Source organism: Mercenaria mercenaria, unplaced genomic scaffold (assembly GCF_021730395.1).
Source record: "Mercenaria mercenaria strain notata unplaced genomic scaffold, MADL_Memer_1 contig_3083, whole genome shotgun sequence".
NCBI classification, from domain to species: Eukaryota; Metazoa; Mollusca; class Bivalvia; order Venerida; family Veneridae; genus Mercenaria; species Mercenaria mercenaria.
This window is the reverse complement of record NW_026461190.1, coordinates 1-27,079: the sequence shown is the minus strand read 5'-3', so window position 1 is coordinate 27,079 and position 27,079 is coordinate 1. Positions and strand designations below refer to the sequence as shown.

Sequence of the window (27,079 nt, the reverse complement as noted above, 5' to 3'; positions counted from 1 at the left end):
ATTTTAAATTTTGTTGAAAATGAAATAACAACAAAGTCTTAACCAGTCTTCACTTAAAACTTGGATCTAATTGGTTTACAGATACCAGCGTTCGTCCGATTGTTTACCTTCTCTTTCAAAACCTAAATAACCAAGGAACTCCAAATGAATACACTGTTCTGTGCCGATAGGAATTAGTTTTGTTGTCAAATAAACTGTTGATAACAGCTAGATTAATGAATGAATCTATCCCTTAAATGAATTCTATTTGAAATTCAGCAAATAAATAAATAAATTAGGCATAATAATATGCACCAATCTATTTTGTTATTTAACAATGTACATTGTTGTATAATGATAATTGGCACGGAACTTTGATAATCAATTAAGCGACATTAAGTAAAAGAAACTGTTTGTGAAAACGTCCCATGTATCTCGTAACGGCTACCAAATGTGTGAAAAACGTAAATACACTAAGGGCTAATTATCAATTAAAAATAGTTTTCCCCCAACATACTTAAAATTATTTTGTTTAATCTTTATATCTTTTTTTTCTGCCAGTTCGAAACTTCGTGATTTATTTGGTGTTCCTCGGTTATTTACGTTCCGAAAGAAAATGTAACAAATCGGATGAATGTTGTTATCTGTAAACCATTTAGATCCAAGTTTAAGGTGAATTCTGATGAAACGTTATTTGTTTTTTTTTTTCAACAAAATTTGAAATGTAAATGACCCTTAATCTCTAGAAAAACGGAGGTCCGTACCCCTAGAAAACCCCTAACAGGCTTGTCTAGAGGTACGGATCCGTACCCCTAGACACTTCCTTATTAGTATCTGACTAGGAATTTACGTTCGACTTATATAATGTTCCGCATGAATTATTTGAAGATTGGGCCTAACTATAAACGGAGAAATAATGAAATTAAAGAAAGACGATATCAAAATTTGTATCCATGAATGAGTTTATTACGTTGAAAAGCATTCAAAGCATTATAAATATTATCTTTATTGTTTCGATTAAACAAAGGATTTGTAACTAATTTAATTCTAAAAATACATGAGATATCTAACGAACAGCTATAATTTCGGGTATTTCTGTGTATGCTTTAATACGTTGCATCAGTTTTTCATGTTAATTATTAATTAGTGTTCATTTTACTTGTTGTCTAGGCAGATGTGCAGAATGTCTGAGAACTTATTTAAACAGAAACTACAAAAGTACTCTTCTTTAGGATTTTTGCTAAGTTTTAAAAATTGAAACTAAAAGAAAAATGCTCTTCTATAAAAATTAAAATAACTAAATGGCTTAATTTTCAACATCGAATTGTTAAGAAATGGTGTATATTTTACTTCAAAATGAGATCAGCGACTTAATGACAATTTTGAATTAAATTTGAACATGTAAAGGTTCTCTTTAGAGTGGAATTATCATTTGTTTTGTTGTATTTTGATTTCTCACATCACTAAATCTAACTTATATAATTTTTTTAAACAGTTGTTTTAATATTACATAAATAACTTTCAAATTCAAAAGTATTCTTGAAATTTACATATTTGAGTTAGGTGTAGCATTTATGGTCATTTGCCATTCTTTCACATACTGATCCGTTATTCTTTATACGGAAGGAAAATAGCTAGATTTAAAACCCATACATGTTTGTATTAAAATTGTCAAACAAATTACTTAAGCTTAACTGGTTAAGTTTATCATTGGTACATCTTAATTGCCCAGCAGGTTCCATTTGTATAAATTTGAGTGCATCCAGTATCCTAAATAAACATGTAAATTATCTAAGTTTCATTTCATTTTATTTTGATCCAATTGTAATATGTAGTCAAGTTCAATATTTTATTTTTCTTATTCTTTTATTCTGTCCTCCTGGCTTTTATCAGCAAATACTTCTAAAAGTTTGTTTCCTCCCAACTTTAAAAGTTAAAACTTAAATACCCCTTGCACGATTCTAGAATAGTCGGGTACAATTTCAGCTTTCCTTGCCAAATCCGACAACATTTTTCGAACCGAAATCAGAAACTGCTCTGCATGAGACACAGTTATTTCTAAAAAAAATATTCAATCTATATTCTGATAACAGATATTTAATGCTTCGTGCGATTGAAAATGCCGACTGCATTGGAGAGTAATAACAGAATAAACGATTAGCCAATGAAAACCCCTGAGCTGGGAATTTATTATCCAATAAAAACCTAGGATCTCAGGTTGGACTGATCTGCTTTCTGGAAAGAAAAAACTTGTGTTCTGAAACGAAAACATAAGTTCTCGGCCCAGAACCTACGTTCTCAGAGAAATTATACATTTTTCAAGTCAGAACCTAGGTTCTCTGAAAAACTTGTGATCTGGAGTGAGAACCTACGTTTTTGGTGAGAACACAGGTTCTTGGATTTATTGTGCAATACGCAAGCGTCATCATCTATTATGTCCTTTTTTTAAACGGCATATATAAAGGAATTGTAACACCCAGTTATCTACACTTTTAGTGCAGTTCAGTGTCTGAATTCAATGGCAGTCATATTTCAAAGCAGCAATTCGACTTCCTACTTACATACAAAAGTGGATAGAAAACGTACCTCTGGACATTTTTGCAAGGCATCATCAAGATTTATTAGATGTTCACTGAATTTTTCCATTGCAGTACTTGTCTGTTCATCATTTGCATCATCTGAAAGCTTGTCAAAGTCTTCACCAAGTTTTGTCTTAAAAATTGTAGCGTGATCCTTTTCTTCTGTCTGCAAGATATATCCATGTTAACAGTTACTTTATTTGCACACGAACTTAGCTGAATTGACGGACTTCCTTCCAAAGGATCTTTTTAAAGATTTTATAAACTATCTTAACTATCACAACAGCAATCTTTTAGTGTGATGTGGCGGCTGTAAAAAGTCTCCCCGTACTTGGATTCAGTGATGTTATATTTTCTGGTGCTTTGGGAGCATGGAGTCCATTCAACATATGTGTAATAGAGTTCCGCTTAAGCCGGTGCTAAAGGGCGTGAGAGGTGTTGCACATTTCATTACCTCTCATGAACAGACTCAATCAAACAGTCTACTATCATTCTTCTTGGCAGCATTCTTTGCTTCCAATTAAAGGATGTTTTTGCAGATTTTATTAGTAAGACCCATCTTGGCAAGCTTTTGTTTCTTTGTTTTGGGTTTAGTGTTTTTTTTTCCAAACAGTATTTTTGTTATGTAAGTGTGGGCAGCTAGCCCAACCGGTGTTTCTAGATTCCCATGCAAGTAACAGTTGCGAACTTGTCAACATAAATCATATGTGCGGGATGAATTATTTCAGACACAATGCCTTTTATCGATCGTCACAGAGAACATACACTTTACCTAGCGGCTAAATCAACATCCCCGCAATCTGCTTTTGTGATAAGCAGGTGGACTGGCAAGCTTTTGACCAGAACTGAAGACAGAAGGATGTACAGTCTTCTGAAGCTATTTAATGACGCTGATAAAAAGCAAATTACAATGAAACAAGAATCAAACATCGCAGTCTGTTAAGCAAACAATCTTTCTAAGGCTGGAAATTTATTACTTTTTAGTTCGGAGGGAAGTTTATTTTTTATCATAATTAAGGAAATACCAGATTTTATCCATAAGTTTAGTAAAGGGAGCAACAAAATTCTACTTCAATGTACCTTTGACTATAGACTAACAAAATGTGCAAGTTCAATTAATAGCAATGCAGTTCTGTTCCTTGGGCTAGGCCCGTTGAAAACTGACACAGGAGTTATCTGTTCTGATAATTTGGAGTATCATTTATATATTAATTGATGATTGATGGTTTTCTGTTTAAAAAAACAAAAAAGATCTTGTTAACAAGAGATCACAGAGTGATCTTGGCGCCCACCAATGTGCCATTTTTGAGTGTTCCAAATTTCAAGACTTATTGACTACTTCAAGGTCAAATTTCATTTCCGTACACAACACAAATCTATGCATGTGGTCCAAATTTGAAGCCTGTACCTTCAAAAATGTGAAAGTAGGTCACTAGGTCAATGTCAAGGTCAAAGTTTGTTTCTGTACACAAAACTATGCATGTGGTCCTAAATTTGAAGCCTGTAGCTACAGAAATGTGAAAGTAGGTCACTAGGTCAATCTTAAGGTCAAAGTTCATTTCGGTACATAAAACTATGCAAGTGGTCCAAATTTGAAGGCTGTAGCTTGAGAAATGTAAAAGTAGGTCACTAGGTCAAAATCAAGGTCAAATTTTACTTCGGAATATAAAACTATGCATGTGGTCCAAATTTGAAGCCTGTACCTTCAAAAATGTGAAAGTAGGTCACTAGGTCAATGTAAAGGTCAAAGTTTGTTTCGGTACACAAAACATGTGGTCCAAATTTGAAGGCTGTAGCTTGAGAAATGTAAAAGTAGGTCACTAGGTCAAAATCAAGGTCAAATTTTATTTCGGAATACAAAACTATGCATGTGGTCCAAATTTGAAGCCTGTACCTTAAAAATGTGAAAGTAGGTCACTAGGTCAATGTAAAGGTCAAAGGTCATTTCAGTACACAAAACTATGCAAGTGGTCCAAATTTGAAGGCTGTAGCTTGAGAAATGTAAAAGTAGGTCACTAGGTCAAAATCAAGGTCAAATTTTATTTCAGAATACAAAACTATGCATGTGGTCCAAATTTGAAGCCTGTATCTTCAAAAATGTGAAAGTAGGTCACTAGGTCAATGTCAAGGTCAAAGTTTTTTTCGGTACACAAAAATATGCATGTAGTCCAAATTTGAAGGCTGTAGCTTGAGAAATGTGAAAGTAGGTCACTAGGTCAAAATCAATGTCAAATTTCATTTTGAAACACGAAACTATGCATATGGTCCAAATTTGATGCCTGTACCTTAAAAAATGTGAAAGTAGGTCACTAGGTCAAAATAAATGTCAAAGTTTTTTCCAGTGCACAAAATTATGCATTTGGTCCAAATTTGAAGGCTGTAGCTACAGAAATGTGAAAGTAGGTCACTAGGTCAAAATCAAGGTCAACTCATGTCAAGGTTCATCTTGCCACTCAAAAATATACATGTGGTCCAAGTTTGAATGTTGTAGTTACTGACAAGAACATTTTAAAAGCTTTTCCCTATATAAGTCTATATGAACCATGTGACCCCTGGGGCGGGGCCATATTTAACCCTAGGAGGATAATTTGAACAAACTTGGTAGAGAACCACTAGATAATGCTACATTACAAGTATCAAAGCCCTAGGCTTTGTGGTTTGGACAAGAAGATTTTCAAAGTTTTTCCCTATATAAGTCTATGTAAACCATATGACCCCCAGGGCGGGGCCATATTTGACCCTAGGGGTATAATTTGAACAATCTTAGTTGAAGACTACTAGATGATGTCACATACAAAATATCAAAGCCCTAGGCCCTGTGGTTTTGTACAAGAGGTTATACAAAGTTTTTCCCTATATAAGTCTATATAAACCATGTGACCCCCAGGGTGGGGTCATATTTGACCCCAGAGAAATAATTTGAATCATCTTGGTAGAGGACCACTAGATGATGCTTCATACCAAATATCAAAGCCCTAGGCTCTGTGGTTTTGGACAAGAAGGTTTTCAAAGTTTTTCCCTATATAAATCTATATAAATTATAGAAATAAACAAAGGGCCATAACTCACTCATAAATTGTTGAACCAGTCTGATTTTCAGGGGGACACAACTGGGGTACCAATACATCATTCTGACAAAGTTTGGTCAAAATCCCCCCAGTAGTTTCTGAGGAGATGCGATAACGAGAAATTGTTAACGGACGGATGGACGGACGGACGGAATGACGGACGGACGGACCACGGACGCAGTGATTTTAATAGCCCACCATCTGATAAATCTGAAAAATAGTATTTATCTCGTAGCTCTGACTTTATCTTGATACAATTTTGATGAAAGAATAGTTATGAATAAATGCGAAATAGGAGCAGTGACATTACTACTTGCTTAACCCTTGTTTGTTTTGTTTGATTAGTGACTATTTCGCATTTATTCATAACAATTCTTTCATCAAAATTATATCAAGATAAAGTCAGATATGTTTATATAGATCCGTTGAAGACTGTAAGAGGAGTTTTTTAAAAAAAGGCATCAAAGGGCCATAACTCCTAATGTGGACAGAGCACATTCACTTCCTGACAATATGTCCAGGTTGCAATCACAGTGATATATTTCTATAATTTTGAGTCAGATTCCGTGGAAACTGAAGCTTGATGTATTCGGTCCATGCATATATAGGTACTGCACAATATACAACTTCAGTTGAATTTCAAAGGGTCAGAACTCTTAAACCAGATAAGGCACATAAATGTTCTGAAAAACTGTACAAGTTAATTTCATGGTGACATATTTCTGTAAGTTTGGGCCTAATCCCTAAAACTGTAAGTCAATTTATATGGACAAAGATCTCGGGATGGAAAGAAGAAGGCAGCAACTATATAATCCCAACCCTAAATTGTTTAGAGCATAAAAATTTGACAGAAGACCATACCATGATGCTACAGACCATGTTTGGTGCAAATCCATCAAGAGTTTCATGAGAACAAGAGCTGTCTCCATAGGATGACACATGCCCCCGATGGCACTTTGAATGATGTTAGAGTTTAGGATCTTTGACCTACAGACCTGGGTCTTGCGCGCGACACGTCGTCTTACTGTGGTACACATTCATGCCCAAAAATTTTAAAATCCATGCATGAATGACAAAGATATGGACCGGACATGCCCATCAATGCACTATCATGAAATATGACCTTTAACGTCTAAGTGTGACCTTGACCTTTGAGATACCGACCTGGGTCTTGTGCGCGACACATCATCTTACTGTGGTACACATTCATGCCAAGTTATTTGAAAATCCATCCATGGATGACAAAGATATGGACAGGACACGAATGCACTATCATAAAAAAAGAACCTTTAACGTCTAAGTGTGACCTTGACCTTTGAGCTATGGACCTGGGTCTTGCGCGCGACATGTCGTCTTACTGTGGTACACATTCATGCCAAGTTATTTGAAAATCCATCCATCGATGACAAAGATATGGACCGGACACGAATGCACTATCATGAAAAATGACCTTTAACGTCTAAGTGTGACCTTGACCTTTGAGCTACAGACCTGGGTCTTGCGCGCGACACGTCGTCTTACTGTGATACACATTCATGCCAAGTTATTTGAAAATCCATCCATCGATGACAAAGATATGGACCGGACACGAAAATTGCGGACAGACTGATAGACCGACAGACTGACAGACGGTTCAAAAACTATATGCCTCCCATTGGGGGCATAAAAAGTTTGTTTAAACATATTTGGCTCTATTTCTAGTTATGTCAGCACCATAAAGCAGCTGAGCAGAACAGTTTGAACAAATACAAGGAATCTACAGACAAAGTTGTGTGAAATTCTGTCAAATGGGTTGTGAAAAGTTGATTGAAGATTTTTTTCCATTTTTAAACAATATAAAGATGCCAGACCAAATTTTCTAACGAAACATCACCCAGAAGATGTTGTTATAGGTATTTCTATTTTTATATCTGGTGGCACCCAACTTGGACCAAGTGGATCCTTTTATATAAATTTGAGAGTTCAATGCAAATATGCAACAGACCTAGTTAAGAGAAGATCAGTCGTTCTTGAGCTGTTTACAGGTTTTTCTATAGGTCTAACGCTCCAAAAATGGGCCAATCAGAACCATTCTAACAAGAGCCATGTCAGACATGGCTAATCCCCCCACCGGGCATATCATAATTGAAGGATGTGGTCCGCATCAGGGGTTTTAAGATGTGGAAGAAAGAATAAGTCAGTAGTGAGGTGGTTTACTGCTAAATTTTATTAATTTTCATGAAGAGTATAGCTATGATGTTTTTCTATATGGCTACTGTAAAAAGAAGGGATGGAAAGCTAACAGGGAACAAGAGTGCCAGAATGTCACAATATATGCCCGTCAAAGCAAATTTCTTTACTCTAGCAGCTGTATTTGCAAATGGAATGTTAATTTTGTGGTTGTTTAGTAATCATTGTAAGTCTTTTGTTTTTTAAAGTCCACAAAAAAACTCCTTACTAGGTAGAGATACCTTATATATAATAAAATTAATAAAATACACCTAAAACTGGAGAGTAACATCTATGCTGTACCACAGAAAAGTGGTCTTGTTTTTTCCCTAGGGTCAATTATAAAAATGTTACAATATAAGTTATTTATAGTAACAACTAAGGGAAGTTAATCTTTAAAAAAAAAAAAAAAAAAAAAAAAAAATATTTGAAGTCCACACAAAAATCTTTATCAGGAAGAGACTGGTCAAAATACACCTCAAAACTGGATTTAACATGTTTGTTGTACTACAGAAAAGTGGTCTCGATTTTTCCCTACGACTAGTAATGAAAAAGTTACAATAAAAGCTATTTAAAGTAACAACAAAGGGAAGTAATTCTAAAGAAGGGAACTGCGCATGACACTTCGTCTCATGATGGTGTATAATTGTGCCAAGTTACATCAAAATCCCTCTATGCATGAAGAAGAAATGCTTCAGACAGTCATTCTTGTATCTGACCTTTGGCCTCTAAGTGTGACCTTGACCTTAGGCCTAGTGACCTGGATCTTGCGCATGACACTCCGTCTCGTGGTGGTGAACATTTGTGCCAAGTTATATCAAAATCCCTCAATGCATGAAGAAGAAATGCTCCGGACAAGGTTTTTATTCTTGTATCCTTTGACCTCTAAGTGTGACCTTGACCTTAGACCTAGGGACCTGGTTCTTGCGTATGACACTCCGCCTCGTGGTGGTAAACATTTGTGCCAAGATGTATCAAAATCCCTCCATGCATGAAGAAGATATGCTCCGGACAAATTTTTTTAAGAAAATATGATAAAGGGGAATAACTCAAAAAATAGGCAAGGTAGAGTTATTGTTCTTGCACACTGCACTTCCTCCCAATGTGTTCTATCAGTGTATGAAGTTTGAAGAAAATCCCTCCAGTACTTTTGGGGTTATGCTCCGGACAAAATGTTTTAAGAAAATATGATAAAGGGGAATAACTCAAAAAATAGGCAAGGTAGAGTTATTGTTCTTGCACACTGCACTTCCTCCCAATGTGTTCTATCAGTGTATGAAGTTTGAAGAAAATCCCTCCAGTACTTTTGGAGTTATGCTCCGGACAAAATTTTTTAAGAAAATAAGATAAAGGGGAATAACTCAAAAAATAGGCAAGGTAGAGTTATTGTTCTTGCACACTGCACTTCCTCCCAATGTGTTCTATCAGTGTATGAAGTTTGAAGAAAATCCCTCAAGTACTTTTGGAGTTATGGTCCGGACAAAGATCGTTGCGGACGCACGGACGGACGGACGGACGGACAGACGGACGCACGGACGGAGAGCATTTCTAATATCCCCTTCACCTTTGGTGGGGGGATAAATAAAAGTTAGAGAGGACTGTACACGGATGCTTCAGACCAAATGTGGTAGAGATCCATCGATTATGTTCATGTAGATAAGTTCATTAAATATCTTCTCTCATTATAACTCTGGCACCCTCTAAAAGGACCAAGCATAACCGTTTGTATCAAATGCTTCTTTTTACCTCTGACAACCCCGAAAAGAGGTGAAGCAGAACCATTTGAACAAAGTCTAAAGAGGATTTTACCAGAATGCTACAAATCAAGATTACAGATGACTAATCAAGTGGTTCATCAAAAGAAGCTGTTTTAAGGTTATCTTTTTTAGCTCTAACAACCCCTAAAAGGGGCAGAGCAAAACGCTTTAGAGAAACTTGCTTAAGATTGCTTCTTACAAAATTTGGTTAAGATTCATGAAACAAGAGGGCCATGATGGCCCTATATCGCTCACCTGAGTACCAATGCTCAAAATGAAATGATCAAGTTTTGCCATAGAGCACATAGGCATACAGTGTCACATTAAATATCATCAGGATAAACATTTTCTTGTAACAGTCACTTCTGACCTAGTCAAGGCCAAGACGTTAAACCCGAACACATAGTCAAGGCCAATTTCCATACAAAGTTTGAGGGTCCTAGGCTCAAATGCTGACTATTCCTTACCCTGTAAGACTTAAATAACATTTATTTATTTATTTATTTGGGTTCTACGGCGCACCAACACAGTATAGGTTATAAATAACATTTAAAACCAATCTTATTAGATGCTGCTGATATATATTCGTTGACATAAACTGAAGGGAGATAATTTGTCATAAATTCAGTCAAAAGTTATCTACCCGGATTGTCCGAGTCCATCTGATGGCACAAATGACATTTCAAATCAGTATCTTCATTGGTTACTGAGATACACCCATTTTAATTTGAAACAAAGGGAGGTAATTTGATATAAAATCGGTCCATAGCTATCTACCCTGATTGCCTCAGTCCAACTAAAGACAATAATGAAATTTCAAATGAGTTCTATAAATATTTACCGAGATAAATCCATTTTTACTAAAATCAGGAGAGGTAATCATGCATTGGTATATGCATGTAGAAGATATAGAGTACAAGCCTATACAACGATATATTAGTAAGTATTCAATCGATAAATGTCGATATAAAGGGAGGTAATTTGTAATAAATTTAGTCAATATGTATCTTCACTGACTGTCCAGGTCCATCTGTTGACATAAATGAAATTTCAGATCAGTATCTTCATTAGTTACGGAGATATACATTTGATTAATTTGAAATAAAGGGAGGTAATTTGACATAAAATCAGTCCATAGATATCTACCCTGATTGTTTCAGTCCAACTAATGACAATAATGAAATTTCAAATAAGTCCGATAAGTACTTACTGATATAAATCCATTTTGATTACAATCAGGGGAGGTAATCAGATATAAAATAACGCTGGAACCTACGATCGGATCTGACAGATTTGTCATGGAATCCAAGATTTATTGTTGTTGAAGATATTTTGGAAGTTTGTATCAAATCAAATCATAAATGAAGTCTCTATATGGCTGCAAAAGCCAAAATAGCAAATTTTGGACCTTTAAGGGGCCATAACTCTGGAACCCATGATGGAATCTGGCCAGTGAAAGACAGGAACCAAAATCTTGTGGTGATACAAGTTGTGTGCAAGTTTGGTTAGAATCAAATCATAAATGAAGCTGCTATTGTGCAGACAAGGTCAAAATAACTAATTTTGGCCCTTTCAGGGGCCATAACTTTGAACCGATAATGGGACATGGCCAGTTCAAGAAAGGAACCGAGATCTTATGGTGACACAAGTTTTGTGCAAGTTTGGTTAAAAAAATCATAAATGAAGCTGCTACTGTGCAGACAAGGTGGTCAAAATAGCTAATTCTGGATCTTTCAGGGGCCGTCACTCTGGAACCCATATTGGAATCTGGCCAGTTAAAGAAAGGAACCAAGATCTTATGGCGATACAAGTTGTGTGCAAGTTTGGTAAAAATAAAATCATAAATGAGTGTGTGTGTGTTCGGGTTTAACGTCTTTTTCAACAATTTTTCAGTCATTTAAACGATGGTAAATCATAAATGAAGCTGCTATTGTGCAGACAAGGTCAAAATAGCTAATTCTGGCCCTTTCAGGGGCTATAACTCTTGAACCCATAATGGAATCTGGCCAGTTCAAGAAAGCAACCAAGATCTTATGGTGATACAAATTGTGTGCAAGATTGGTAAAAATCAAATCATAAATAAAGTTGCTATTGTGCAGACAATGTCAAAATAGCTAATTCTGGCCTTTTCAGGGGCCGTAACTCTCGAACCTATAAAGGGATCTGGCCAGTTCAAGAAAGGAACCGAGATCTTATGGTGATACAAGTTGTGTGCAAGTTTGGTTAAAATAAAATCATTAAGGAAACCTCTATCATGTAGACAAGGAATTGTTGATGCAAGGACGCATGGACTGACGACGGACAAAGGGTGATCACAAAAGCTCACCTTGTCACTATGTGACAGGTGAGCTAAAAACTAGAATGTGTCTGTAGGGCACAGGGTGTGCCCCCCCCGGTACATTTGTCACAAATAAGGGGGAATAATTCAAATGTTTGCAGTCTTAATGGGGTATAGCCTCAAAAAAATAATATGAAAAGGATTCATTATTCTATACCATATACTTTTTGAGCTATGAGCATTACAAACAAAAAATCCACTATTTTGGCTATTTCAAGGGCCATAACTCTGTAATAAACGCTAAGATTCTCAAGAAGAATGCCAAGTGTGCAAGGTCTCATTATGATAATGACACAAGCAAGGTTTCATGAATTTACATTACTATAATAAATACTTTTTGAGTTAGGCACATAATTAGGTGAAAATGTGCATTTTTTGACTATTTCAGGGGCCAATACTTTAAAAATGGGGGGGGGGGGGCAGCAAATAAATAACAGGTGTGCAAGTTCATATCATGATAAAGACTCATTTAAGTTTTCATCCATTTATACCATATACTTTTTTGAGCTAGGTGCATCACAAGGTGAAAATGTGCATTTTTTTACTATTTCAGGGGCCATAACTCTGAAAATAGGGAGCGGACCCAGATAAACAAGAGCTGTCCGTAAGACAGCACGCTAGACTTTTCTCAGTGCTTGACTCTGAATTAGAGCGTTGCCAGTAAAAACTAGAAATGTGTCCATGGGACACAGATGCCCCAACTACATGACAAAGGACACAAATTTTTTCCTAGGTCAGGGGCCATAACTCCTACAATACTGAATGAACCGGACGTGAAACCCCAGGTGCACATCTGCACATGCTGAACAACATTCCTGTAAACTTTGGTGATTCTAGGTCAAATACTTTTGGTGCTATGCGCAATACAACATTAAAATGACAAATATTTAACTAAGTCAGGGGCCATAACTCCTACATGACTGAATATATCCGGACGCGAAACCCCAGGTGCACAAATGCACATGCTAACCAACATCCCTGTAAACTTTGGTGACTCTAGGTCAAATACTTTTGGAGCTAGGCACGACACAACATTAAAATGACAAATATTTAACTAAGTCAGGGGCCATAACTCCTACACGACTGAATGAATCCGGATGCGAAACCCCTGGTGCACAACTGCACATGCTGACCAACATTCCTGTAAACTTTGGTGACTCTAGGTCAAATACTTTTGGAGCTATGTCATAATGTGCGGCACAACATTAAAATGACCAATTTTTTACTGAGTCAGGGGCTATAACTCCTAGAAGACTGAAAGAATCTGGATGCGAAACCCCAGGTGCACAACTGACCAACATTCCTGTAAAGTTTTGTGACTCTACGTCAAATACTTCTGGAGCTAGGCGCGACACAACATTAAAATGACAATTTTTTACAAAGTCTGGGGCCATAACTCCTAAATGACTGAATGAATCTGGACGCGAAACCCCAGGTGCACAACTACACATGCTGACCAACATTCCTGTAAAGTTTTGTGACTCTAGGTCAAATACGTTTGGAGCTAGGCGTGACACAACATTCTCGGAAGGAAGGACGGACGGACGGAGGACGGACGGACGAACAGACGTCTACATATGGATACTTATGTGACTACTCTTTTGTTCTCTCTATTGTTCTTTTAGCCACGTAAGAGAAAAATAGCCACATAAAAGCCTTACGGAATGAATGACATTAAAGAAAAAGTACAGTTACCTATTGTTCCTATAGCCACCTAAGTATGCAAATCAAGGGCAAATCTATATGCGCCCCCCCCCCCCCCAAAAAAAAGTGGGGGCATAAAAATCCAAGTAAAAAAGGGACATAACTCTGTCAAAATTTAAACAGAGTTACTGGAATTGTGTCTCCTGGTGTAGACTTTGGTAGTCAATAACTAGTTTGAGTTTCAAGTCAAAAGCTTTAATAGTAACAGAGATATCTGACTTTATCAAACATTTTAACAAAAAATTCTAAGTTAAAAAGGGCCATAATTCTGTCAAAATTCAAAAATCAGAGTTATGGGGATTGTTTCTCCTGGTGTAGACTTTGATGGTAAACAAGTATTTTAAGTTTCAGGTCAAAAGCTTTGATAGTAACAGAGATATTTGACTTTATCAAAAATTTTAACCAAAAATTCTAAGTTAAAAAGGGGCATAACTCTGTCAAAATTCAAACCAGATTTATGGGGATTGTTTCTCCTAGTGGAGACTTTGATAGTATATCACTATTTTAAGTTTCAAGTCAATAGCTTTGATAGTAATAGAGATATTTGACTTTATCAAAAACTTAAACCAACGGCGACGCTGACGCCGGGGCGAGTAAAATATTCCTAAAACATAGGAGGCGCGCAAGTTCATATCATGATAAAGACTCATGCAAGGTTTAATCAATTTATATGCAATACTTTTTGAGTTAGGCGCGCCACAAGGTGAAAATGTGTATTTTTGATTATTTCAGGGGCCATAACTCTAGATATAGGGGGCGGACCCGGATGAAAAATAGGAGGTGCACAAGTTCATATCATGATAAAGACTCATGCAAGGTTTAATAAATTTATATTAAATACTTTTTGAGCTAGGCGCTTCACCAGCTGAAAATGTGCATTTTTGACTATTTCAGGGACCATAACTCTGGAAATAGGGGGCGAACCCAGATGAAAAATAGGAGGTGCGCAAGTTCATATCATGATTAAGACTCAGGCAAGGTTTTATGAATCTATATCAAATACTTTTTGAGCTAGGCGTGTCACAAGGTGAAAATGTACATATTTGACTATTTCAGGGGCCATAACTCTAAAAATAGGGGGCGGAGCCAGACGAAAAATAGGAGGTGCGCAAGTTCATATCATGATAAAGACTCATGCAAGGTTTCATCAATTTACATCAAATACTTTTTGAGCTAGGCGCGTCACGAACTTCGGACGGACGCACGAACAAGAGCAAATCTATATGCCCCCACCACTCTTTGAGGGGGGGGGGGCACAAAAACATGTAAAGTAAGTCTGGCAATGGACACAGCACCATCACATAGGTCAATTATATGCAAATAGGAGCAAAGGTTTTTAAAATATACTAACCCCGACACAAGTACTCTTTAACAGGAAATCTAAAACTGGCATCACGGTCTCACCAAAGGGCATAAATATCCCGACCATGCCTCTGTAAATTTCAGGCAAGGTTCTTAATGAGACTACAAGTTCTCGTTTAGCATTCCAAGCCGTCATTATTCTATCTAAGCTTTCCAATCTATCCCTCTGGTGGCTCTTAGGCCCCTTCTCAACTTCCACACACAGAATGCCATTAAAATCTGCATTACTTAGCTTTAGGGTTTCACCAACATCAAGCTCCATTTTCTCTGAAATAAAATATATATTTGTTTTAAAAACAAACTAGAAATATTCAACATTTAAAACTAAAATATATTAGAGAACCATAGATTGTCTGAAGATTCTGAGCAAGTTTTGTGAATAAGCAGACGAAAAACATACATGTAACTCAAAGTTACAGAAGCTCCACAATTGTACGTCATATTCAAATATAATATACATGTATTCATAACTTTATCATGACATCATCGTACATTAGGGGTTCTAACTGACCAATCAGAGAGCTGCATTTTCGAGTACCTGCCAGTTTCCACTTGGGCATAATAAAGTATAATTACAATGAACATATAGTGACTTTAGAAATAAATATCACATTATTTTAGAAATCAAATTTTCACTGCACATGCTCCAGATGATGCTACAAACTTCGTGGGTTTCGTTTTGAGGAGGCTGCATTTTTGGTGCGTGGCATTCCCTGTTTGATATTTGTCTTTGTTTTTTTTTTCGAAGTTTCATTCAAATATTATATGGATTTAATACCTTAAAGTTTATTTTAGTTTAAAGTTTGAGATTTTACACAGGGAGTCTATGATAAAGTCCTAGTAAAATGTAATCATTACCCAAGTGAAATTATTATTATTCCGCAATGTTTTGGACATGTCAAAATTATGAATGAACTCATCAGCTGACAGTGATTAAAGTTAAAGGAATTCCAAATTATTCTAAAGCTCTGGTCAAAACTGGGCAAAATATAAATTTCCAAAATCAATAAGCTCTGTAGTCCAGTCAGTATCAAACAAGAGTGCCAGAATGTCACAATATACGCCCGTCATAGCAAATTTCTTTACACTAGCACCTGTATTTGCAAATGGAATTTTAATTCTGTGGTTGTGTAGTAATTATTGTAATTCTTTTGTTTTTTTACCTTAAAATACACCTAAAATTGAAAGTAACATCTATGTTGTACCACAGAAAAGTGGTCTTGGTTTTTCCCTACGGTCAATTAAAAACAAGAGTGCCAGAATGTCACAATATACGCCCGTCACAGCAAGTTTCTTTACACTAGCACCTGTATTTGCAAATGGAATTTTAATTTTGTGGTAGTAATAATTGTAATTCTTTTGTTTTTCTAAATCCACATAAAAACTCCTTACCTGGTAGAGATACCTTAAAATACACCTAAAATTTGAAAGTTTGTTTGTTTGTTTTGGGTTTAACGCCATTTTTCAACAGTATTTCAGTCATGTAACGGCAGGCAGTTAACCTAACCGGTGTTCCTGGATTCTGTACCAGTACAAACCTGTTCTCCGCAAGTAACTGCCAACTTCCCCACATGAGTCAGAGGTGGAGGACTAATGATTTCAGACACAATGTCGTTTATCAAATAGTCACGGAGAACATACGCCCCGCCCGAGGATCGAACTCGCGACCCTGCGATCCATAGACCAACGCTCTTACCTACTGAGCTAAGCGGGCGGGCTTTTAAAATTTGAAAGTAACATCTATGTTGTACCACAGAAAAGCGGTCTTGGTTTTTCCCTACAGTCAATTATAAAAAAGTTACAATATAAGTTATTTATGGTAACAACTAAGGGAAGTTAATCTGTAAAAAAAAAAATCCCCCCAAAAAAATTGTAAGTCCACACAAAAATCCTTACCAAGTCCACACAAAAATCCTTACCAGGTAGAGATAGGTCAAAATACACCTCAGAATTGGATGTAACATGCATGTTGTACTACAGAAAAGTGGTCTCGATTTTTCCCTACGACTAGTAAAGAAAAAGTTACGATACAAGCTATTTATAGTAATAACAAAGGGAAGTAATTCTAAAGAAGGGACCTGCGCATGACATTTCGTCTCATGATGGTGTACAATTGTGCCAAGTTACATCAAAATCCCTCCATGCATGAAGAAGAAGTGCTCCAGACAAAGTTTTCATCCTTGTATCCTTTGACCTCTAAGTGTGACCTTGACCTTAGACCTAGGGGCCTGGTTCTTGCACATGACACTCCATCTCATGATGGTGAACAATTGTGTCAAGTTACATCAAAATCCCTCCATGCATGAAAAAGATATGCTCCGGACAAAGTCATTCTTGAATTTGATTTTTGATCTCTAAGTGTGACCTTGACCTTAGACCTAGGGACCTGGTTCTTGCGCACGACACTCCGTCTCATGATGGTGAACAGTTGTGCCAAGTTTCATCAAAAATCCTCCAAGCATGAAGATATGCTCCGGACAAAGTCATTCTTGAATTTGACCTTTGACCTCAAAGTGTAACCTTGACCTTAGACCTAGGGACCTGGTTCTTGCGCATGACACTCTGTCTCATGATGGTGAACAATTGTGCCAAGTTACATCAAAATCCCGCCATGCATGAAGAAGAAATGCTCCAGACAAAGTTTTCATTCTTGTATCCTTTGACCTCTAAGTGTGACCTTGACCTTAGATCTGGTTCTTGCACATGACACTCCGTCTCATGATGGTGAACAATTGCGCCAAGTTTCATCAAAATCCCTCCATGCATGAAGAAGATATGCTCCGGACAATGTCTGTGGACGCTGCCCGCCCGCCCGCCAGCCTGCCAGGGGCGTTCCCATAATACGTCCCATTTTTCAAACGGGCGTATAAAAACTATCCATGCATGCCATTCTATATAACCAGACAATAATCAGACAAAGAGTAGTCATAAAATCACAAATCTTGACAAATTTTCAGTAAAATTGAAAATAAATGATGTAAAGCTAAACTTCTTGTACTAACACATACCTACATATCTGTCAAACAGCAAACTTTGCAGTTCAGATAGCTCACTAAACATTCTTTGTGGAATTGTATCAGCAATCACTTTCTCCTTTAACCTGTAAGTAAACTGTAAATCAGCTTTGAAGTTAATAACATAGCCTATCTTTGCATCAAGACCACTAGCATTGTAGACATTCATGACAGGGTCACTGGGATACATTTTACGAAATTTCGTCAGATGATCTGATATGTAGGTATGCAAGTTTCCAACCGTCACAAAATCCCCTGATATATGACAGTGATCACATTGATCAATCTCACAAACTCCTCCAAGCGCAACCCTGGTAAGGCCTTGAATAAGAAATCTTCTAAATACACTCCCTCCTTTTTCTTGAAAAGAATACTGGTCTGACCTACATGCATTGATTGCCACGATGCTAATGTCTGGATCCAGTTTAAAAGCAGATAGCTCTTCAATCCAGCTACACTTTTCCTGAGAATTTGCGTCTCCCGAAGCAGCTTGTGAAAGGTTGGCTGAAGACTGTTGTTCACTGTCACTTGGAAGTACGTTCTCTACGGATGGTGTTGTAACTGCTGGAGCTGAACAACAGTCTAAAAATACTATTGCACGCTTTGAGGCTGTATGTCCTTCTCTGACAGATGCTGACCCATTTAAAATGGTAACAATTATATCTTGCAATCCTTTCAATGAAAGATACTGGAATGTTGTCTCTTTCTGAAGTTCTCCCTCCACTGAATTATAATGACTCAGTTCAAATCCACCCTTCAGTGGCTTATAATGACCAGAGAGATACACAAGCAATGTATGAATACCACTAATGTTTGTCAAATTTGTAACAGACTTTTTAATTTTATCTAGTATATTATCTTGCTGCCCTGGTATCTCTGGGTGCACTGTCTGCACATGGTCAGCTCTAAAATTAAGAAGTGAAAGACATTAAAATCAAACAAAGTAAAACATTGTTGTTTTTTTGTCAAGGTTACATTTTTCTATATTTCTTATCTATTACAGTAAAACCTTGATCGCTGAAACCCAGACAATTCGTACACCAACCTTCCCTAAAGGCATTTCTAATTTTGGCTCTATCGGCCCCTTAAAAGGGGCCAAGTGCCCCAATTTGAATCAATTGTGAGAAGATTTTTTAATGATGATACAGACCAAGTTTGATGAAGCCGTTCATGAGAAGACGTTATTTAAGGTAATTCTTACTTTGGCCAGCAGCCCCTTAAATGAGCCAAGTGCCCCCATCTGAAGAAATTTGGGAGAGGACCTTATAATGATGCTACGGACCAAGTTTGATGAAGATTCATCAATCTGTTCATGAGAAGAAGTCATTTAAAGGTATTTCTAATTTTGGCTCTTTCGCCCCTAAAATGGGCCAAGTAACCCTATTTGAACAAAATTGGGAGAGGACCTTATAATAATGCTACAAACAAATTCTGATGAGGATCCTTCTAGCAGTTCATGAGAAGAAGTCATTTAAAGGTATTTGTATGTTGGGCATTAGTGGCCCCTAAATGGAGCCAAGAGACCCCATTTGAACAAATTTGGGAGGGGAAGTTTAATGGTGGAGGAAGAACCATCCTTTGTAGAATGATGGGAGGTGGGGGGGGGATTTCTTAGAACCACAGACCACTGCTGAAGCAAACTAGGTAATTTAGTCATATAACAGGATTCTATATCCCAAGAAGGGTTTAGAGCAATGATGGTGACGAATAAGCAATTTTGAACCTCTAGGTCATAGATGCCCCTAAGCTTTGTAAAAAACATTTTTCATCTCTTAGACTAAATTCTGTAGCTTTTGACATTAAATTTAAAATGAGCCATGGTAAAAAAATTCTTCTTTAAAGAAGTTCCCAAGCATTAAGATTATACTTACCTGACTCCCATTACCAGTGGACATTTCGATATAATCACTTTGTGTACTTCTTTAACATCTTCTTTAAATGATTTTGCTACAGTATCCCTTCTATCGTTTCCAGCTATAAGCAATGCTGCCCAGCCATGACCTGATATTACACAATAAAAACAATTCTTATATACTGTATAGCGGGTTAATTCTGCGGGTTTTTATTAACTCCGCACATTTAAACTATCAGCAGAATTTTTTGACGTAGAAATAAACTTTGATATTTCGCTTAAAATAAGGACCTGTTATCTTTAGCTCACGAGTTTTTTGTCTGCTGTCAAGTTATCGATTGCGGTTGATTGCTTTTGTTATTGTATCAATCTATTGTCCACGAATAAATGGTTACCGTTTCGGGCTTGTAATCTTTACAACTGTATATCACAAAACACTCTAGGTTTATGAAAAGTTAAACAAACTAATTAAAGGTGTGTTGTAACTGTTGTAACTGAATGGACTGCGAACGGACTATGTACTAGATTTTGCATTTGTATACATTTGTAAATAAATCGTAAATTTTTCTACCAGCAGTATTACATTTCATGAAAATGTCTTTCAAAATGAATTACCGGTACTAGACCTACAGTATTTATTTTTAACTCTGATTTTTTATCATTCACGGTAATGAAAAGAAATCAGATTTAAACATAAATCAGCTGCGCCAACTTCACTGTCCTAGATTCTGACCTAGATAATGCCACCAATACATAACTGACGAGAACGATATGCATTTGAGTCGTTAATTATGACGTAGTAAATGTGGTTGCTATTTCCCATGCACAGAATTTACTTCCGGTATATGAAAACCGCAAAAATTAATTCCTGCTTTTCTCGAAGGTCGCAGAAATAAACAAGAGCTGTCCGTAAGACAGCGCGCTCGACTTTTCTCAGTGCTTGACACTGAATTAGAGCTTTGCCAGTAAAAACAAGAGGACCATGATGGTCCTGAATCGCTCACCTCTTCCCACATGACCCAGTTTTGAGTATGACGTCGTTTTTTCTATTATTTGACATAGTGACCTAGTTTTTGAGCTCATGTGACCCAGTTTTGAACTTGACCTAGATATTATCAAGATAAAAATTCTGACCAATTTTCATGAAGATCTATTGAAAAATATGGTCTCTAGAGAGGTCACAAGGTTTTTCTATTATTTGACCAATGGACCTAGTTTTCGAAGGTATGTGACCCTGTTTTGAACTTTACCTAGATATCATCAAGGTGAACATTCTCACTAATTTTCATGAAGATCTCATGAAAAATATGGCCTCTAGAGAGGTCACAAGGTTTTTCTATTTTTATACTTACTGACCTAGTTTTTGACCGCACGTGACCCAGTTTCGAAACTGATCTAGATATCATCAAGGTGAACATTCAGATCAATTTTCATGAAGATCCATTGAAAAATATGGCCTCTAGAGAGGTCAAAAGATTTAAATAATTTTAGACCTACTGACCTAGTTTTTGACCGCAGTTGACCCAGTTTCAAAATTGACCTAGATAACATCAAGATGAACATTCAGACCAACTTTCATACAGATCCCATGAAAAGTATGGCCTCAAGAGAAGTCACAAGGTTTTTTTATTATTTGACCTTCTGACCTAGTTTTTTATGGCACATGACCCAGTTTCAAACTTGACCTAGATATCATCAAGGTGAACATTCTGACCAATTTTTATGGAGAACTATTCACAAGTATGGCCTCTAGAGAGGTCACAAGGTTTTTCTATTTTTAGACCTACTGACCTAGTTTTTGATCGCACATGACCCTGTTTCAAACTTGACCTAGATATCATCAAGATGAACATTCAGACCAATTTTCATACAGATCCAATGAAAAATATGGCCTTTAGAGAGGTCACAAGGTTTTTCTATTATTTGACCTACTGACCTAGTTTTTGAAGGCACGTGACCCACTTTTGAACTTGACCTAGATATCATCAAGGTGAACGTTCTGACCAATTTTCATGAAGATGTCATGAAATATATGGCCTCTAGAGAGGTCACAAGGTTTTTCTATTTTTAGACCTACTGACCTAGATTTTGACAGCACGTGACCCAGTTTCGAACTTGACCTAGATATCATCAAGATGAACATTCAGACCAACTTTCATACAGATCCCATGAAAAATATGGCCTTTAGAGAGGTCACAAGGTTTTTCTATTATTTGACCTACTGACCTAGTTTTTGATGGCACGTGACCCACTTTCGAACTTGACCTAGATATCATCAAGGTGAACGTTCTGACCAATTTTCATGAAGATCTTGTGAAATATATGGCCTCTAGAGAGGTCACAAGGTTTTTCTATTTTTAGACCTACTGACCTAGTTTTTGATGGCACGTGACCCAGTTTCGAATTTGACCTAGATATCATCAAGGTAAACATTCTGACCAATTTTCATGAAGATCTTGAGAAATATATGGCCTCTAGAGAGGTCACAAGGTTTTTCTATTTTTAGACCTACTGACCTAGTTTTTGATCGCACGTGACCCAGTTTCGAACTTGACCTAGATATCATCAAGATGAACATTCTGACCAACTTTCATAAAGATCCCATGAAAAATGTGACCTCTAGAGTGGTCACAAGCAAAAGTTTACGGACGGACGCACGGACGCACGAACGGACGACGGACACCGCGCGATCACAAAAGCTCACCTTGTCACTTTGTGACAGGTGAGCTAAAAATTCCAAGTTAATAAGGGACATAATTCAGTCAAAATTCAATCAGAGTTATGTGAATTGTGTCTCCTGGTGTAGACTTTGATAGAAAATAACTATTACGAGTTTCAAGTCAAAAGCTTTAATAGTAACAGAGATATCTGACTTTATCAATATTTTTTTTTTAAATTCTAAGTTAAAAAGGGGCATAACTCTGTCAAAATTCAAATCAGAGTTATGGGAATTGATTCATCTGGTGTAGATTTTGATGGTAAATAAGTATTTTAAGTTTCAAGTCAATAGCTTTGACAGTAACAGAGATATTTGACTTTATTAAAAACTTTAACAAAAAATTCTAAGTTAAAAAGGGGCATAATTCTGTCAAAATTAAAATCAGAGTTATGGGGATTGTTTCTCCTGATGTAGACCTTGATAGTAAATATCTATTTTAAGTTTCAAGTCAATAGCTTTGATAGTAACAGAGATATTAGACTTTATCAAAAACTTTAACCACGCCGACGCTGGGGCTAGTGCAATAGCTCTACTTTTTCTTCGAAAAGTCGAGCTAAAAACGCAGAAATAAACTAGGCCCATTTTAGGACAAAACCGCAGAATTTTTTGCCCACAGAATTGACCTGCTATACGGTAACTCCTAATGCATAAAAATAATGGCTACTGCGATGAGTTATTTAAAGGACTGGACTCCAAACTTTGGCAAAAAACAATCTTTCTTTAAAACTGAAGTTTAGTCATATACTGAACATTAGATTTTGAAAAACGCTTAATCAAGATCAACAAGGGTGCCATCGTCACAAAATACTCCTGTCGAGAGCTTGTTAAGTTGTCATTCTTGTATCTGACCTTTGACCTCTAAATGTGACCTTGACCTTAGACCTAGGGACCTGGTTCTTGCACTTGACACTACATCTCATGATGGAGAACAACTCTGCAGAGTTACATCAAAATCCCTCCAAGCATGAAGAAGAAATGCTACGGACAAAGTTGCAATTTGTGTGTCTGACCTTTGATCTCAAAGTTTGACATTGACCTTAGACCTGGGTACCTGGTTCTTGTGCATGATGCTCTATCTCATGATGGTGAACAATTCTGCCAAGTTGCATCAAAATCCCTACAAGCATGAAGAAAAAATGCTCCAGACAAAGTCATTCTTAAATTTGACCTTTGATCTCTAAACATGATCTTGACCTTAGATCTAGGGACCTGGTTCTTGCGCACGACACTCCGCCTCATGGTGGTGAACATTTGTGCCAAGTTAAATCAAAATCCCTTCATGTTTGAAGAAGAAATGCTTCAGACAAAGTTGTTCTTGTATCTGACCTTTGGCCTCTAAGTGTGACCTTGACCTTAGACTTAGGGATCTGGTTCTTGCACACGGCACTCTGTCTCATGTTGGTGAACATTTTTGCCAAGTTACATCAAAATCCCTCCATGCATGAAGAAGAAATGCTCGGGACAAAGTCATTCTTGAATCTGACCTAAGACCTCTAAGTGTAACCTTGACCTAGGGGCATGACACTATATCTCAAGATGGTGAACATTTGTGCCAAGTCACATCAAAATCCCTCAATGCATGAAGAAGAAATGCTCAGAATAAAGTTTGTGAAAGCCGCAGATTCCCATAATACATCCAGACATGTATAAAAAGTGTCTTGAATCGGGAATCAAAACTGTGCTGACTCTGCTATAAAATCTTTATTACCATGTTGACCAATACATCATGGAGGAATTCGAACTGGACGGGCACTAATACAAAGCTTTAATTAACACAATTTACCTTTGGTACCCCCTGACAAACGATTTACAATTTGTAGGGAAAAACTAATAAAAACGAGGCAGTCTGAAAGACGGCTAAATCCCCCACCACTGTTATGGATGGTGAAAGGGTAAACCTTTGACCTTGAGCTATGACCTCGACATAGAACTGACATGACTGACTCATGAATTCTGCACATCGTCTTGATGAGGTGATCATTTGACTCAAGTTTCATGAAAATCATTCAAGGGGTTTTGGAGATACTGAGCTCAAACCTTTGACCTTAAATTGTGATCTTGACCTTGAGTTGACATGGCTGACTCATGAGTTCTTGATGAGGTGATCATTTGACCCAAGTTTGATGAAAATCCTTCAAGGGGTTTAGGAGATACAGAGTGGACAGAAAATGGAAGGCTAAAACTTTTGTCCCCAAGTTGTGTGTGACCTTGACTTTGAGCCAACATGTCTGACTCATGAGTTCTGCACATCGTCTTGATGAGGTGATCATTTGATCCAGGTTTCATATGAATCCTTCAAGGGGATTAGAAGATACAAAGCGGACACAAAATGGAAGGCTCAAAGCTTTGACCCCAAGTTGTGAAATTTATCTTGAGCTGACATGGCTGACTCATGAGTTCTGCACATCGTCGTGATGAGGTAATCATTTGACCAAAGTTTCATGAAAATCCTTCAAGAGGTTTAGGAGACACAAAGCAGACACAAAATGGAAGGCTCAAACATTTGACCCTAAGTTGTGACTTTGACCTTGAGCCGGCACGGCTGACTCATTAGTTCTGCACACTGTCTTTATGAGGTGATCATTTGACCCAAGTTTTATGAAATTCCTTCAGAGGGTTAAGGAGACACAGAGCTGACACGAAATGGAAGGCTAAAACATTTGACCTTGAGATGCGACCTTGACCTTGAGCCCACATGGCTGACTCATCAATTCTGCACATTGTCCTGATGAGGTGGTCATTTGACCCAAGTTTCATGAAAATCTTCAAGGGGTTTAGGAGATATGGAACGGAAACAAAAGTGTTACGGACAGATGGAAGGAATGAAAGACAAGAGACCATTCCTATAACCACCATCACTCATGGCGGGGGATTTAAAGATCTGTCACTTACTGGTGACAAATACTCAGGAAGCATGCCCAAAATGCTACAATTGTCACTGGAAAAAAATATGCCAGAATAGTTCATGAACTAGAAGATGCTTTTGTACAAAAGCGCATGTCTCCCCCAATGCACAGTCGTATATGCAGGAAGTCAATAGAGGACAGGAGTGAAAGTCAAAGAGACACTGATGGTTGGCTGCAACAGGGATCATCTTCTTGGCATGTCCAATCATCGCATTAACTTTCAACATTCTGGGCCTGGTGGTTATCAAGTTACGAACTAGAAACCGTTTTCCATGTTCAGGCCCCTGTTACCTTGACATTTGGTCGAGTGACCCCAAAATCAGTAGGGATCATCTACATGTCCAACTATCCTATTTAGTGGCAACACTCTGGGTCAAGTGCTTCTCAAGTTATTTGGAAAGAGTTTTCTATGTACAGCCCCCTGTGACCTTGACCATTGATGGAGTGACCCACAAAAACAATAGGGGTCGTCTACTCTGTAAGTCTTATCACCCTATAAAGTTTTAAGGTTCTAGGTCAACTGATTCTCAAGTTACTGACCGGAAATGGATTTCCGTGTTTTTCCGCTGCGACCTTGACCTTTAATAGAGTGACCCCAAAATCAATACGGGTCATGTATTCTGCGTGTTCAATCATCCTATTAAGTTTAAACATTCTGGGTCAAGTGGTTCTCGAGTTATTGGCCGGAAAATTTTTTCTATGTTCAGGCCCCTGTAACCTTGACATTTAATAGAGTGATCCCATAATCAACAGGAGCCATCTACTCTGCATGTCCAATCATCCTATGAAGTTTCAACATTCTTGGTCAAGTGCTTCTCTTCTTGATTGGAAAGAGTTTTCTATGTTCAGCCCCCTGTGACCTTGGCCAATGATGGAGTGACCCCAAAAAGAATAGGGGTCATCTACTCCTATCACCCTATGAAGTTCGAAGATTCTAGATTAAATGATTCTAAAGTTATTGACCGGAAATGGATTTCCATGTTCTGTCTGCTGCGACCTTGACCTTTAATAGAGTGACCCCAAAATCAAATAAAGGTGGGTCATCTACTCTGCATGACCAATCATCCTATGAAGTTTCAACATTCTGGGTCAAGTGGTTCTCCAGTTATTATCAGAAATGGTTTTCCATGTTCAGGTCCCTGTGACCTTGACCTTTGATGGAGTGACCCAAACAAGAGGGCAATGATGGCCCTGTGTCGCTCACCCAAGTATCATTGCTCAAAATGATATGATCGTTTCAAACCAATCTCATTAGAAGCTGCTAAGGTGTATTCATTTAAATAAAGGAGGTAATTTGTCATAAATTCAGTCAATATGTATCTTCACTGATTGTCCAAGTCCATCTGTTGACATAAATGAAATTTCAGATCAGTATCTCCATTAGTTACAGTGATATACCCATTTTAATTGGAAATAAAGGGAGGTAATTTGACATAAAATCAGTCCATAGTTATCTACCCTGATTGTCTCAGTCCAACTAATGACAATAATGAAATTTCAAATAAGTCCTATAAGTACTTACTGATATAAATCCATTTTGATTACAATCAGGGGAGGTAATAAGATATAAAATAACTCTGGAACCTAAGATTG

General features: G+C 37.3%; 1 protein-coding gene across 1 annotated transcript in view; it reads right to left on the bottom strand.

The window, feature by feature from the left end:
* The window catches only part of LOC128552719 (uncharacterized), a gene marked incomplete at its 5' end in the record, with an annotated part of 44,322 nt that extends 24,261 nt beyond the window's left edge, over positions 1–20,061 (bottom strand). Inside the window, 4 exons of the mRNA XM_053533767.1 lie at positions 2,566–2,724; positions 14,985–15,262; positions 18,004–18,914; positions 19,881–20,061. Coding sequence (XP_053389742.1) covers positions 2,566–2,724; positions 14,985–15,262; positions 18,004–18,914; positions 19,881–20,061 — 1,529 coding nt within the window. The remainder of the gene's footprint in view (positions 1–2,565; positions 2,725–14,984; positions 15,263–18,003; positions 18,915–19,880) is intronic.
* Positions 20,062–27,079: the final 7,018 nt, after the last annotated feature.